This window comes from Lemur catta, chromosome 9 (genome assembly GCF_020740605.2).
Source record: "Lemur catta isolate mLemCat1 chromosome 9, mLemCat1.pri, whole genome shotgun sequence".
NCBI classification, from domain to species: domain Eukaryota; kingdom Metazoa; phylum Chordata; class Mammalia; order Primates; family Lemuridae; genus Lemur; species Lemur catta.
This window is the reverse complement of record NC_059136.1, coordinates 22,215,521-22,231,212: the sequence shown is the minus strand read 5'-3', so window position 1 is coordinate 22,231,212 and position 15,692 is coordinate 22,215,521. Positions and strand designations below refer to the sequence as shown.

General features: G+C 39.3%; 1 protein-coding gene across 1 annotated transcript in view; it reads left to right on the top strand.

Annotated features, from left to right (window-relative positions):
- The first annotated feature begins 4,928 nt into the window (after positions 1-4,928).
- Positions 4,929-15,692, top strand: part of HERC2 (HECT and RLD domain containing E3 ubiquitin protein ligase 2) — a 171,139-nt gene continuing 160,375 nt past the window's right edge. The window contains exons 1-3 of the mRNA XM_045561084.1: positions 4,929-5,027; positions 5,658-5,760; positions 13,730-13,844. Of these exons, the coding sequence (XP_045417040.1) occupies positions 5,689-5,760; positions 13,730-13,844 (187 nt within the window). The 5' untranslated portion in view covers positions 4,929-5,027; positions 5,658-5,688. The remainder of the gene's footprint in view (positions 5,028-5,657; positions 5,761-13,729; positions 13,845-15,692) is intronic.

The following is a 15,692-nucleotide window of genomic DNA, read 5'->3' as shown; positions in this document are numbered from 1 at the left end:
CCATCTCTATCAAAGAGAAAAGAAAAACAAAAAGAAGAAAATACACAAAACAACAAAACCCAGCCAAGTGTTGAGGCGTGCGCCTGTAGTCCCAGCTACTCGTGAGGCTGAGGTAGAAGGATCGTTTACAGCCCAGGAGTTGGAGCTTGCGGTGAGCTACCATGACATCACTGCACTCTACCCAGGGACACCGAGTGAGACTCTGTCTCAACAAAAAAAAACAAGGCAACTGAACACCTCCCAGGCAAACCCCTACCCCTTCATTTAAAAAAATTAAATTAAATTAAATTAAATTAAGAACACAGAATTTAAAAAATGCATTTATACTTTTAAAATATTTACTTATGCAATTACCTTTATGAGTGCTCTTTATTTCTTCATGTTGATTCAAGTTACTGTCTGCTGTTTTTATTTGAACCTGAAGAACTCCCACCATTAGTACTTCTTATAAAACAGATCTGCTAGCAAAGACTTCTCTCATTTTCTAAGTTTATCTGGGAATGCCTTAATTTATCCTTTACTTATTTATTTATTTAGACAGGGTCTTGTTCTATTGCCCATATTGTAGTTTTCAACACTAGAATTCCTACTTGGTTTATTTTTATGGTTTCTATCTCTTTATTGATATTCTGTTGGGTGAGACATCATTCTCAAAGTTTCCTTTAGTTCTTTAGACATGGTCTCCTTTAGTTCTTTCAATAATATTAAAATAGTTGATTTAAATCTTTGTTTTGGGCAGGGTGCAGTGGTTCATACCTGTAATCCTAGCATTTGGAGAGGGCAAGGCAGGAGGATTGCTTGAGGCCAGGAGTTCAAGACCAGCCTGAACTGGTGAGACATTGTCTCTGCCAAAAATTTAGTCACGCATGGTGGCATGCACCTACAGGCCCTGTGATTCAGGAGGCTGGGACAGGAGGATCACTTGAGCCCAGAAGTTCAAGGTTACAGTGAGCTATGATGATGCCACTGCACTCTAAGCAGGCTACACAGTGAGACTTTGTCTCAAAAAAAAATCTTTGTCTCATATTAATAAATCCAACATCTGGGCTTTCTCAGGAACAGCTTCTGTTGACTGATTTTTCCTCCTATGTATGGCCCATATTTTCTTTTTCCTTTACATGTTTCATAATTTTTCATTGAAAACTGAAAATTCTAAATAAGAGGCAACTCTTTAAGTTGACTTCTCTCTCCTCCCTAGGGTTTGTTGTTGTTGCTCCTTGTTATTGTTATTGTTTGTTCAGTGATTTTTCTAAACTAATTCTATAAAGGCCATATTCTTTGTCATGTGTAGCCACTGAAGTCTCTGTTCTGTTGACTTAATATTTAGTTAATGATTAGGGATTTCCTTAAATGTCTGGAGCCCAAAACTCTTCCTCTGTGTGTGTGTGTGTGTTGTTGCATGCCTTCAACACTCAGGCAGTTTAAAGTTCTGCCTTAGCCTTCTCTTCCTGCTTTGATAGTCTTCTCATCAATCAGAGGTGAGATCTTAGGTCCTGCTCAGGTATTTCCAGAGCATGCACAGAACCCTGCACATGCAAGTGGCCTTCTAGATTTTCCATGTCACCACATCTGGCAGCAAACTTTTTAAAAAGAGCCAGATAATAATTATTTTAAGCTGTCAGACATACAGAAAAGGTTGCAACTACCCAACTCCAATTGTAGTTAGGAAGCCAGAAAAAATACAAAAATAAATAAGTGTAGCTATGTTCTAATAAAGTGTTTTTTTGCGGAAATAGGCAGCCATCCCATAGAACATAGGTTGCTGGTCCCTGGTTTAAACCATTATTTGAGCTTCATATTTCGACGATTTCATTTTTTTTTTCTTTTTTATTTAAGCTGCCCAGGTGAGAAGCTGAGAAGTGTGGGGACAAGCCCCAGCCGCCCCAGCCTGGGCGTGATGATTTCATTTTTTATTGTGAGAAGTTCTACTGTTCCTTTTTTATATTTGCTTGGGGTTTCTTTCTTTCTTTTCTTTTTACTCTCTTGTTTTCTCAGGACTTTAAATTCTATCTTTTATTTATCCAAATATATTAAATATATTTCTTTATATTTTTATCAGATCAATTTAATATCCAAAGTCCTTGGTGGTCAGAATCAGCACTTAGTTTATCTATTGACAATCATGCATGGTAGTTATTTTCCTTGTATATTTTATAATTCATACAAAATGTATAGTTCACATTTGGCTGATGTGACCCGTAGGAATACAGAGGGTAATGGATTGAAAGTGTGTTTTCCTTCAGAAAGGACTGGGGTTTGACTCTACCAGGTGCCCCAGTATGCTGCCAATATGGGACAACTGCTTGGCTGTTAGTTTTCAGGGCCATGAGAATGGTAGAGTCATTTTCTTTCTTTCTTGCTTTTTTTTTTTTTTTTGAGACAGAGTCTCGCTCTGTTGCCAGGCTAGAGTGCCGTGGCATCAGCCTAGCTCACAGCAACCTCAAACTCCTGGGCTCAAGCAATCCTCCTGCCTCAGCCTCCTGAGTAGCTGGGACTACAGGCATGTGCCACCATGCCCGGCTAATTTTTTCTATATATTTTTCGTTGCCTGGCTAATTTCTTTCTATTTTTTTAGTAGAGATGGGGTCTCGCTCTTGGTCAGGCTGGTCTTGAACTCCTGAGCTCAAACGATCCGCCCGCCTCAGCCTCCCAGAGTGCTAGGATTACAGGCATAAGCCACCACGCCCAGCTTGGTAGAGTCATTTTCAAACCTCAAAAAGATGTAGTTCTGTGTTTAAACATTCTGAGAGGAGGTTTTAAACTTTGTTTTCATTCAGTGCTAAAACAATTTTTTTGTTATTTTTCTTCAGTAGGTAGAATTTTTCTGGTCTACAAATTCTCAAATCTCTACAAGGATTCTGGCTTCATATGTACATGTGAAAAGGGCTGTCTGAACAAGATTGAGATTACACTTCTTAATCTTATATAGGTCCCAAACCTTTTCTCCTTAGCTTGTTGGATCCAGGTGTCTAGGTTGCAAATAAAAGCAACTACTCCCAGGCTGGGCACAGTGGCTCACGCCTGTAATCCTAGCACTCTGGGAGGCCAAGGCGGGAGGACTGCTTGAGTCCCAGAGTGGGAGGCTGCAGTGAGCTATGATCACACCATGGTACTCCAACCTGGGCAACAGAGCAAGGCTCTGTCTTTAAAAAAAAGCAACTACTCATAGGGGATTATAACCTTGTCTCTTCTACTTTTTGGACCCCAAGTCTCTAGGTTCCAAGTAAGGGCAATTACTATAGAGCAAGAAGGCCTTGATTCCTGTACTTATCAGAATCAAAGTTTCTAGGTTCAGAGTATGGGTAACTACTCTTTGGGCAAGAAAGCCATATGTCCTCTGATTGTGCTATTTCAATTCTCTAGATTTTGAGTAACGGTAATTACTTCCAGGGCAAAACACCTGTGTCCTTTATGTGTTGAATCCCAAGTTGTAGGTTCAGAGTATCAGCAACTATTTCCAGAATAATAAATTTTGCCTCCTCTGCTTGTTAAAGATTTACTATACAGGATTCCAGTATGAGCAATTCTTCCCTGGACAACAAGGCCTGGTCTCCCCTTTTCATTGGACCCAATGTTTCCAAGTTGTGAGGAAGAGCAACTCCTACATGAGCATCATGGCCTTTTGCCATTTGCTTCTTGGATGCAAGTTCCCTAGGTTCTAAACATAGGCAATAACATCCAGGGCACCCCTTTTGTTCTGTTTGTGAACCTCTGGTGTGTAGGATCCAATTCTGGGCAAGTATCTCTTAAGCAAGAAATTCTCGTGTCCTCTTTGTATTGGATCCAGAATGTCCAGATTTTGAGGATGGGCATCTACACCCTGGATACCAGACATTAAATCCTCTGGTTGGTAGAAAACAAATATACCTATATTGTGAGAATGGGCAACTACTTCTAATAATCGTGGCCTTTTTCTCACTGCTCTCTCACTCAAAGGATGTGAATAAACAGAACCACTCCCAGGACAACAAGGCCTTGCCCATTCCATTTTTCACATTCCAGATTTCTAGGTTCTGAGTATGGGCAACAATTCCTACCACAATTAGGCCTTGGTCCCTCTGTTTGTTGACTTTTAAAGCTCTGGGTGCTGAGTATGTGCACTTACAGCTTCAAGCCATTATCTTCACAGTGTGTTAGATCCCAAGATGGGATTTAATCACTTTACTCCATACTTGACAAAATTTGACTTTAATCACTGCCTTAGTTGCATCTCACAAATTTTGATATGTTTCATTTTAATTTTTATTCAATTATTTTTTATTTCCTTTGAGATTTCTTCTCTGACCTATAGATTATTTAGATGTGCAGTGTTTAATTTACAAGTGTTTGGAAACTGTCCTGATATTTATTGATTTATAGTTTAATTCCCTTATGATTAGAGAACGAACATTCTTCGTATGATTTCAACTGTTTCACATTTCTTAAATTCTGTTTTATGACCACTGGTTCAGACGAGGGCTGATTTCCTTGTCCTCATATAACTGCTCCATGTATTCTGCCCAAGATTTTTGCTGCATTCAGCGGGACAGACAGGGGTAAGCTCTTGCAGGCCGGAGCTGACTCCCCAAGGTGTGTCCTTAGCCTGGGGCGGAGGTGTCAGTCTCGCCACCTGACCCGCGTAACCCCACATCCTCCCCATTCGGAGGGCACTACCATGAGCGCTAAGGGACTCGGCGAAGTCTCGGACAGGAGTGCGCGCGAGGGTGCGTGCGTGCGGCGGAAGTCCCTCCTCCCGGCGCCTGCGGTTGGCTCCGGCTGCATCAGGGAGCTCCAAGGAGGAAGAAGACGGGATTGCAGGAAGCTGGAGAGTCGAGAGGGGCGACAAAGGGGCTCCTCTTCCTCATTGGCTGTGACTGCGGAGCTGCCTCGCTGCGATTGGCTGGGCTCCGGGGGGCGGCAGGCCCGCGTCGGCCCGCCTCTCGGGTCGCGAGAGGCGCCGGGATCGCGAGCGCCGGCTGAGCCAGCGGTGGCCGGGACGCTGTGCCCGCAAGCCGGCAGGGCGAGGCGGCTGGGCTGCTGCGCCTCAGGTCCTCGTCCCGGGGTGCAAGGGTGGCCGGCGACGGGGCGGTGTGAGCCTGAGGCCGGGGGGCGGCCGAGCCGGGGCGGCGGGTGTTGGCGCGGCGGCCGGACCTGGGCCTGCGCGGACCGCCCGCGGCGCGATCTCCGGCTGTCTTTCCATTTCTAAGTGATTATTGTTGTGGGGTTTTCTGCTGACGTGACTTTTGATTAATTTGTTTCACGCACCGCGCACTGGTCTAGGGTAAAGCGGCAGGTGCATGCTGGTGTCATTTGTCGTTGAAATGATGGGCTTCCTGTCTTCTGTTTGTGTGTAGACCTTTTGGATTTAAGGGAAAGGGGATGACATTGTGATTTGGTTTCCAATGACTGTCTATTCTCAAGGTCTCGCTAACGTGGTACAGAAACTGGGCGAACCCTACCTATATTGAAAGTAGGCTTTTCCTTCCTCCCTCTCTCCTTTCCCTCTCTCCTCCTCTCACTCCCCTCCCCCAAGTCTTCTCCTCTCTCCTTTTTCTGTTTTTCATTTTTCTTTTTCTTTTTTCTTTTTTTTGCCACATTAAACCTTGTGGGAGGGGTCTTTGTAAAATTTTTTTTAAATAAAATGCTTTAGGTGTTCAATATTTCTGTTTTACTTGCAGGCCTGGCAACTGGGAAGAAGCTGGAGGAAAGATGCCCTCTGAATCTTTCTGTTTGGTTGCCCAGGCTCGACTTGACTCCAAATGGTTGAAAACAGATATACAGGTGGGGTTTGACGTGCCTTTTTCCTGGTGTGTTCTTGCCTCCGTATTTAAATTTCTGGTGTAAGGCTTTTTTTTTAGGATATGTCAGTTGGATCTTTTAAAGAGATGTCAGTTGGATCTTCTTGTATTAGAGAAGATTTATTTCCTGCAACTTAAGATGTAATAGTTTTTGTGACTATTTTTGTAGATTGTGTATGACTGCACTTTAATTAGTTATTTTTAAATGCAAGAAACTTGAAACCTAGTTATACAAATTTTTTTCTTTTTTATTATTGTTTGAGAAGCCCATATGATTCCTAACCATATTTTGGTGACTGTTGTTTGTAACTGATAGTTTTTGAGATGTTCACTAAACTGTGTGGGGGCAAATTGGAGAGGTGACATGTAGATTTATCATGGCCTGGAGAAACTCCTTTGTTTTGTGGGATTTTGTATTTGTGTTTCTGGAGAGTTGAGAGTTCATTTGAGCTGTTTGTTTTATATTTGTAACAGGTCTCATTTAGAGTGCTTGGACTTTCATATTAGGAACATGAGGAAACAGAATGTTGGCCTTACACTCTGTTGTTTTGGTTTAACAAGATAATTACAAACTTGTCAGGAAATTGTTAAATAAATAATCAAAGTGATATTTTTGTAGATGATTCTTTAACCCCAGGCTACTAGTTTTGTTTGCAAATGGTTTCAAAAAAACTACTTTTGGAACTTCATATCACCAGCAAAATGAAGTGTCTAGAATATTTTATAGTATATATGTGTTTTTTCCTCTTCCCTGAGGCTAACCATTTCAAGTGTTTCTCAAGTAATCTTGTAATAAAATCTTATATAGCACTTGACTGTTCATCAAGTCATATAGTCTGTAAGCAGTAGTTGATCATCGGTACTTGTAGGGAAGTGTTATTGCCCTTACTGTTTTTTTCTATTTTCCTTTTTTTTTTTTTGAGGCAGGGTCTCACTCTGTTGCCCGGGCTAGAGTGCAGTGGCATCATCATAGATCGCTGCAACCTCAAACTCCTGGGTGATCCTCCTGCCTCAGCCTCCTGAGTAGCTGGGACTGTAGATGTGAGCCATCAACTCGGATAATTTTTTCTATTTTTTTCTTTTTTTTTAGAGAAGGGGTCTTGCTCTTGCCCAGGCTGGTCTTGAACTCCTGGCCTCAAGCTGTCCTCCTGCCTTAGCCTCCCAAAGTGCTAGGATTACAGGCGTGAGCCACCTGGCCAGGCTTTTTTTTCTTTTTAAATAAGTGTTGAATGCTGGTAAATATGGGAGCCAAGTGTTTAGAACTATGTTGTGGATGATGGGATTGTTATTAATGGTGTAATGTTAGATAAGAGAGAGCACAAAGAATTGGGTCAAGAATTGGTATACTCTTTTGGTTTGTTTAAATGTTATTTGGCTATCATGGTCTGTTTTTCTTTGTCTTTTTTTTTAAGTGGGTGGGAGAGGTGAGAGATAAGTAATTTAATATTTCTGAAATCTAGATTCAGGCAAACTTGTTTTAAGAATTGTTTTTATATTAGTGTTTATGTAATTTGAGAAACTTGTTGAAGTAAAGAACCTTGCATAATGAAGTTTTTTTCTTAGTAATCGTAATTGATTAACTGCTAAATGTGAATTTTAGTGTCTTGATCTAAAATCAGTTTAATGCTGAATTGTTCCTATGATGAGTTAGGCAGATGTACATACATTGAAGCACCATTTATGTTTTAAAGTGCTTGTTATTTTGATTTTTATTTATTTTTAAATTTTTACTTATTTATTTGTTTTAAGAGACAGGGTCTTGCTCTGTCTCTTGGGGTAGAGTACGGTGGTGTGATCATAGTTCACTACAGCCTTGAACTCCTGGGCTCAAAGGATCCTCCCTCCTTGGCCTTGTGAGTAGCTGGGATTGTAGGTGTGTGCCACAATGCCCGACTTTTTAAAAATATTTTGTTGACATGGGGTCTTGCTTTGTTGCCCAGGCTGGTCTTGAACTTCTGGCCTTAAGCGATCCTCTGGCCTTGGCCTCCCAAAGTGCTGGAATTATATGTGTGAGCCGCTGTGCCCAGCCAACTTTTGATTTATTCAGTGTAATACACACATTTCAAATATTATTAGAAAGTCTTCTCAAACTATTCCTAGGAGTAAATGAAGAGACTAGAGTTTGGATAGAGGAAAAATGTGTTACGGGTATTGGTGCTATTTAAATAGTGTGAAAAAAGTAATTAATGACTTTTGTTTTATATGGTTTCTCCAGCATTGCTTATTAAATGTGAGGAATGTATGTTGTTGTTTTACCCTAAGCAGTTAGACATAGTTATTCTTTGGGACCTCTCTGCAGGCACACATTACAGATGGAACCTTGTGCTGACAGGCTATACCCTTATTTTGCGGATGGCTCTCCCACCTGGAGTGGGAAGCACCCCATTCCTTACCTAGGGCTTTTGTATTGGAAACAGAATTGACACCTGGTTAATGAATAATGTGCGGGGTAGAAGGATGTTTCTTAGCTATAGGATTTAGCAAATATATTTTCTATAGCTATTTTTGGTTGGAAATGGCCTTGAAATTTTTAGTAACTTTAGAGAGGAAAAGTTTTTGGAGTGTGATAACTTTTTTTTTTTTTTAACATTTCTTTTTTTTTTTTAAAATTTCAGCATATTATGGGGATATAAAAATTTAGGTTATGTGTATTGCCCTTGTCCTCCCTGCCCCCCATCAGAGCTTCAAGCGTGTCCATCCCCTAGACGGTGCGCATGAAGTGTGATAACTTTTAATGTGTGTGTATTATAGAGAACATTGGTCCTTGACTTTTCGGTTGTATTAGTAGACCTTTAGATGAGTCAGGTCTGGGACCCTGCAACCCTCAGCTTCTAATGGAAGACCCATTATATACCAGGCACATATCTGGCTTTTACTTATATAGCACTTAAGTTTTCAACACTTTTCTTCTGACTGTTATGTTGAGTTACTTGAATCACCCTGTTTTCCTTCACTACTTTCTTGAAGAGGCAATAAAATACAGAGCTAAGAAGTGTTAGCCACATCATTTTTTATTTTTATGGGAAAAGTCCTTCTATCTGATGTGATTGGTAGATTTTCAGTGAACCAAAAAGTCAACTAAGTATTAAGAACTATAAAAAATAATAAAACACTACGCCTTAAAAGCTTTTGATTCTTGAGCCGTGAATATTTATTTGCCTGTCTTGATGTAAGGCTAAGGGCATGTCTTTGAGCATGGGTCCAGAATGGGAATTATCCTGCCCTTTCTTGCATAAGCTGCACTCAGATGAATTTCCTACAGTTTCTATTTTTGGGTTCTTTGAAGTGGCACATGAAATTAGATATGTATGAAGCAATTTTTTTTTAACTTTTTATTTTGAAATAATAATAGACTCACAGGAAGTTGTAAAGAAAGTAGAGAGGTCACCATGTACTCTTTACCCAGTGGTTACATCTCATGTAACTATGATCCATTATCAAAACTCAGAAGTTTCCCTGGTACAGTGTGTGTGTATGTGTGTAGTTCTGGGCCATTGCATCAGATGTGTCTGTTCATGTAACAGCTACAATTAGGATATAGAACTGTTTCATCACTACAAAGGTCTCCCTCCTGCTACCTGCTATAGTCACACCCACCCTCCTTCCACCACTGTCTCTAATTCCTGGCAACCAACCGCTGATCTGTTCTCCATCTCTGTAATTTTGTTATTGTGAGATTATTCTATTGTGTGTGACTTTTTGAGATTGGCTTGTTCACTTAGCATAATGCCCTTGTGGTCCATCAGAGCATTTGATTGTACTTAAACTGGAACCATTTATTAATCTCTTCTACACTCGATCTTATCCAAAAGGCTGAGAAGCGATTGTCTCTTCTTCTAATCATCAATTTAAAATGATTAAACATAAAATAAGCTTTTAAAATTAAACTTCAATTTATTGAATATAAATATTATCACTTTATGCTTAGAAATATTAGTATATTAAAAAGTGTAATTGTAAACATCTTGGTAAATTCTATTCTCAAGTTTTCTGACTAATAAAGCACTTGATAGATGATGACATGTAGAAATAAAAGAATTTTGTAAATATAGGTAACTTACTTGGTGTTTTTAGAACTAGATTCTAAAAGGTGCTCTTTGCCTCCAGCATCCACATGCAGCTTCCTCAATAGAAAGATTTTTGTTTACAAGATTCCATGATAAAAAAGAGAATTTGGTAATCCTTTATATGACATTTTGTCAGAGTAATTCAAAACATGCAGCATTGTTCATTTAGATGTCCCTGTGCTGATGTTAAACAAAATCCTCAAATGACAACTTGACTCTACTGTTTTGTTTTAAGGGGAAAAACCCCAAAAGACTCAATGTCTCATTGTGCCTTTTTAGTAATGCTTATGTCTGTCCAGCCAAGGTCATTTTCAGCACCAAACTTTTCTTTGATGGAGAACTTGAATAGGAATGAAAAGAAAAGCAGTATATACTTTTGTATAACTTTTATCACAAGGCTATTTAGAATACCATAACTGAAATTACTGTAAAATATTGATGTTTTCCAATTTAGAATGATATAACTTTAGTAGTTTTTAGGAGTACCTTCATAGTAAAATAATGAATAGTCCGCTCGAACATGCAAATAATTTTCTTATATATTGTACTTTTCCTTTACAACCTCCATCTTTGTGCTTTAAAAGGTTAAAAAATCAGTTTTGAATAATATCATTTAAAAATGGACTAATTAGTTAATTCTGTAAACATTTCTTGAAAACGTACCCTGTCAATGAGATAAGCACCAGGGAGATGAGGATTTAAAACAGATCCTACTCAGAAGGTGCCTGCAGTCCAGTTGGCAAGCGAGATAGATAGGGATGGTGTGATGTGATGTGAGCTCTGTCCTCCTTTGTCTTCATCCGTTGCATTGATACTGAATTATTACTTTAAGGAGCATGTCAAATGACCTGTTCCCTCAAGTGCCTAAAGATGGTGTGTAACTCCTGGAGCTTGGCACACCTGAGGCCGAGGTCAACCTTGTGTGCACTGTAGGGGACTGGACTGCACCTCTGTAATAGGTCTTAGTTGCCCTCCTCTTAGCCAATGAGCAGATGAGCCAAGCCTTTCCAGTCCCTTGATAAGCCTCAGGGCCCCGAATGCCCACAGCTCAGTTTTTAAGGAGTTTACCTCTCCCCCTGCTATCTGGTACTTTTGCCAAGAGTCCTATGTTTTGGTTCCAAGTATGTTTATGGGAGTTGTCTTGTTAGTGATGTGACAGATGAAATAACAGTGCTGAGGGAAAGCTGTTGCTGCTACAAAAAACTTAAGTAGGATGCTTAGTTTTTTATTGCTGTGAAACAAGTCACTAACCACAAAGTTAGCAACGTAACACAACGCACATTTATACTCTTATAGTTTCTGTGAGCCAGGAGTCTGGCCGAGGCTTAGCTCAGTCCTCTGCTGTGGGTATCACAAGGCTGTAGTCAAGGTGTTGGCCAAGCCACTCTCTCATCTGGAGCTCGGTCCTGTTGGCAGAATTGAGTTCATTGCAGTTCATTGTGAGACTAAAGCCCTAGACTCTTAGAGGCTGCTCCTCTCCATAGGCAGTTCACAATCTGATTGCTTGCTTCTTCAAGACCCATGGAGAGCATCTCTTCAGAATGGCAAAGTCCCTCTTTAGAGGGCTTTCATCTGATTCAGTAGGCCCCCAGAATAATCCTCCTTTTTTTTTTTTTCCCCCCAAAAGACTATCTCGCTATGTTGCCCAGGCTGGAGTTGAACTTTTGAGCTCAAGCAATCCTCCCGCCTCAGCCTCTCCAGTAGCTGGGACTACAGGCACATGCCACCATGCCCACCTTAATCTTCCTTTTAATTAACTAGAAAGCAACTGACTTGGAACCTAAATTACATGGGCAGAATCCTTTCACCTTTGTCATAGAACAAACAAAACCTCATCACAGGTGTGACATCCTGTTCTAGCCACAGGTCCTCTCCATACTCAGGGAGATGTGTATGTATACCTGGGGGCCAGAATCTTGTGGTGGGGGGGGCATCATCTTAGGGTTTTGCCTACTATAGATAATCTGGATAAAAGTGAGATGCTAAAAATTTACTTATACAGATAGGTGGAATAAAACTGTAAGCAATTGGAGAAAAAGTCTTTTTTATTTGTTTGTTTGAGACAGAGTCTTGCTCTGTTGCCCAGGCTAGAGTGCCGTGGTGTCAGCCTAGCTAACAGCAACCTCAAACTCCTGGGCTCAAGTGATCCTCCTGCCTCAGCGTCCTGAGTGGCTGGGTTTACAGACCTGTGCTTAGATAATTTTTTTCTATTTTTTGTTGCCTGGCTAATTTCTTTCTATTTTTAGTAGAGACGGGGATCTCGCTCTTGCTGAGGCTGGTCTCGAACTCCTGACCTCAAATGATCCTCCCCCCTTGGCCTCCTAGAGTGTTAGGATTACAGGCGTGAGCCACCACAGCCGGCTTGGAGAAAAAGTCTTAAAGGTCTAGAATTCTGTTCTGAGATTGCTTACAAAGTGTCCTTCAATTCTTGCTCCATTTTAAAGAAACTCACAGTGGAAATAGTGGGTGCTTCATAGTGGAATGGTGACAAGGAATGAGGTAGTAGACTTATGCACAAAGACAAGACTCTGGTTTTCCATTAAAAGATGGTCAAACAGATATGTCTCTTTTAATTTAAAATGTGTTTTGTGTCACAGAAGAGGGCTTCTGTTGCATTTGCAGTTTTCAGAAGGACTACCTTACCTGGGTGTTTGAAACTCTCCTTTCCCTGCTCTGTGCTTTTTGCTAGCTCTGGGAAAACTTTTCTGACTCACAAATACCGACATGCAAGGGTGTTTTTGTTTTTTCTTTAAACATTACTATGGACTCATGTTTTTATTTAATTTTGTAGTCCATTTAGCTATGTATTTTGATACTCAAAATTGTTCTTTGGCCAGGAGTCCCCATCAGTCTTTGAGCAATTTTTTTGGAGGAAACAAGATATTCCTGGCTCACCTTGTCCTACCTGGCCCTTTTTCCCTGAAGAGCCCTGGTTTCTTTTAGTGGGAAATGCTGCTTAGAGACCAGTATCTGGCTACTTGCTGTCAGAGTGCTATTGATTCTAGGTCCTGTCCAGAGGCAGAGCAAGCAAATATATTAAAAAATAAAGTACATAGTGAGATTTCTAATTCAAATTGTTTTTAAAAATTTCTTTGATTTTTATCTTTTACACTTAAAACCTTAGTTTCTGGTAATATTAACACTTTTATTATATAGCATACATGAAATAGTTTTAAAATAATAATGTCAAAATTAGGATCTCAATAAGACCAATGAATAAAGTTTAAGATTTTTTTTCCCTTAGAGTATATTCCACTATTGATGTATACTTCAAAAGTCCCTTGAAGTTGAAATACATTTTTTTTGAAACAGGGTTTTGCTATGTTGCCCAGGCCATACTCAAACTTCTGGGCTCAAGTCATTCTCCTGCCTCAGCCTCCTGAGTAGTTGGGAAATATATTTCTTTTTATTTACATAGGTTAATTTGCTTGTTACCAGTTGTAGGTTTTATTTTTTTATGAACTAATTTTAATTTCTGAAGATGAAAGCATATATATGTTTTAAAAGTAAAGATCTATAAAGTGTACTCACAATTTTGCCTTCACTGTTCCCTGCTGTCTTCACCACGTCCCCTCCCTGTCTCCCCACAGGTAATCATTGGTAATCTTTTGGTTTATCTTTTCAGATTACACACATGCACATGTATGTGTCCTTTCTCTTGTATCTCACACAAAGTGAGCATATGTATAGTCTTATGCACTGTGCCTATTTCCCTTAACTATACTTGGATGATTTTCATTAAATTTATTATTGAATAAATAAATCATTGATTTATTATTGAATGGTTGAATAAATGAGGGTAAATGAGATGTTTTTCCCTGTATCATTAAGACTTGAACTGTGAATATGAACACTCTGTAAGTTTATCTTGTTTATCATCGCCAGCTTGCATTCGCAAGAGATGGGCTCTGTGGTCTGTGGAATGAAATGGTTAAAGATGGAGAAATTGTATATACTGGGACAGAATTAATACAGAATGGAGAACTCCCTTCTAGAAAAGGTAAGGGCCTTTAACTAGTATTTTTCATTTTGTAAGGACCATTATAAATTGTATTTTAGAGAAAATTTTTAATGTGCTACAGGAGCAGGAGCTTTTGAACATAACCCTTTGAAGTTTTGTTTTTCACTTTAATGACTGTTGCCTAAAATGATAGTTAATATTATAAACTACTTGGATTTTATTGTTTTATGTGAATTAAAGGCATTTTTGTTGTAAAACCACCTGGCTGTATTTGTAGTGCTCTTTTCTAGCGTTTAGTTTGTGGCTTATAGGAACTGGGTGATATTTCTTTCTGTAAGTTTTGAACAGGTGTTACCTTGGCTTACTATAAATATTGATTATGACAAGATTGAGTGAAAATAATTATTCCTAAAATTTTTCCTGTGTGACTCTCCTTTGGGAGTGTATAAAACAATCTTTAGAAGCCTTTGGCCCACAAAGAAATGGCAGTGGGCAATCTTGTTTAGGTCTATGGTTATGAAAACTCAATAAGACTCTTATCATTTGGTTGTTCTTGACTTTGGTTATGTATCAGAATTACCATTGAGGCTTTACAAAGAAATAGATGCCTGTACCTACCCCAAACTTGGCGGCTCTGCAGAGCCCGGGTTGAGACCCATTGCTGAAGTTTGTTGCTCCCCCTACTTAAAAGTCATCAAGATGGATAAAGCTACTTTAGAAAGTATTTCTTCTTCTCTTTGTGGAATGAATTGAGATAGTGTCCACTTGAAAATATATGGGAAAAAGTATTAGTGTATCTTTTCAGCTACAACATCTAGCAGTTATCCCTGTTTTTTCTGATGTTTATTTGAAAATTTCCACACACACACAGAATAACTGAATTGGTAAACAGTGACCCACTGTACACCCACCCCGGTCCTGCTGCCAGCCTTTGACCGCCCTCATTTATCATAGACTCCTGGCTTCACGTCCTTCCATCAGTCCATCCATGCGTGTGTCTCACCCGGCTCTCTTGGGTGTTTCATGCATATCATTAACTTGGGTTTAGTTTTTTGTCTTTCACGTAAAATTTATGTATGATGCAATGTATATATTTTAAGTTTACCATCCCGTAAGTGTTGAGAAAGGGAACCTGTGTAACCTAAACCTTTAATATTACTCTCTCATGCCCTTTCTGGGTCCGTGGCTGCCCCCACTGTCCAGAGACAATCGCTGATCTGATCTTTCTCCACCAGTGATTAGTTTTGATTGTTCTAGAACTTCATGTGAATGGAATCATGCAATCATGTGTGCTTTTTTATGTCTGGCTTCTTTCACTCTGCATAATGCTTTTGATTTTCTTTTTTTTGCGTGTATCAGTAGTTCATTCTGTATATTTTAAAAAGTTTTATACTTCCTTTTAGCTCTCCAGTAGAATAAATTAAAACAATATTTCCCAAAGTGTTTTCCATGAAGCACTAGCTCTAAAAGATGCTCTAAGAAAAGCTAATTACATAGAAAAATCCAGAGTATATATTTTATTCATTACATTTGATGACTTTTTTTGTCTTTTGTTCTTTTAAAAATCATGTGGTTAACAAAGCAAAGCGTAATTGTTCTTTATGTAGATCGCAACTGAATGGGATTTTGGGGGACATTTTTTGGCATTAAGTAAAAGTTTCTATTTTTAGTGTGGCATATGTGCTTTTTATTATCAGAACATATTTACAGATAGATTTATATATATCAAATTCAATTTTTTAGATATGTATATATTAACGTCAGTTGTATTGTAGCTAACTGTGAGGAAAATACAGATTAGAGTAGATGTTCCTTAAATGCACAGTTTTCATTTCTTTGAAGTTTTCTTTTAGTTTGCTTAATACTTTCTTTCACATTCAGGCACCC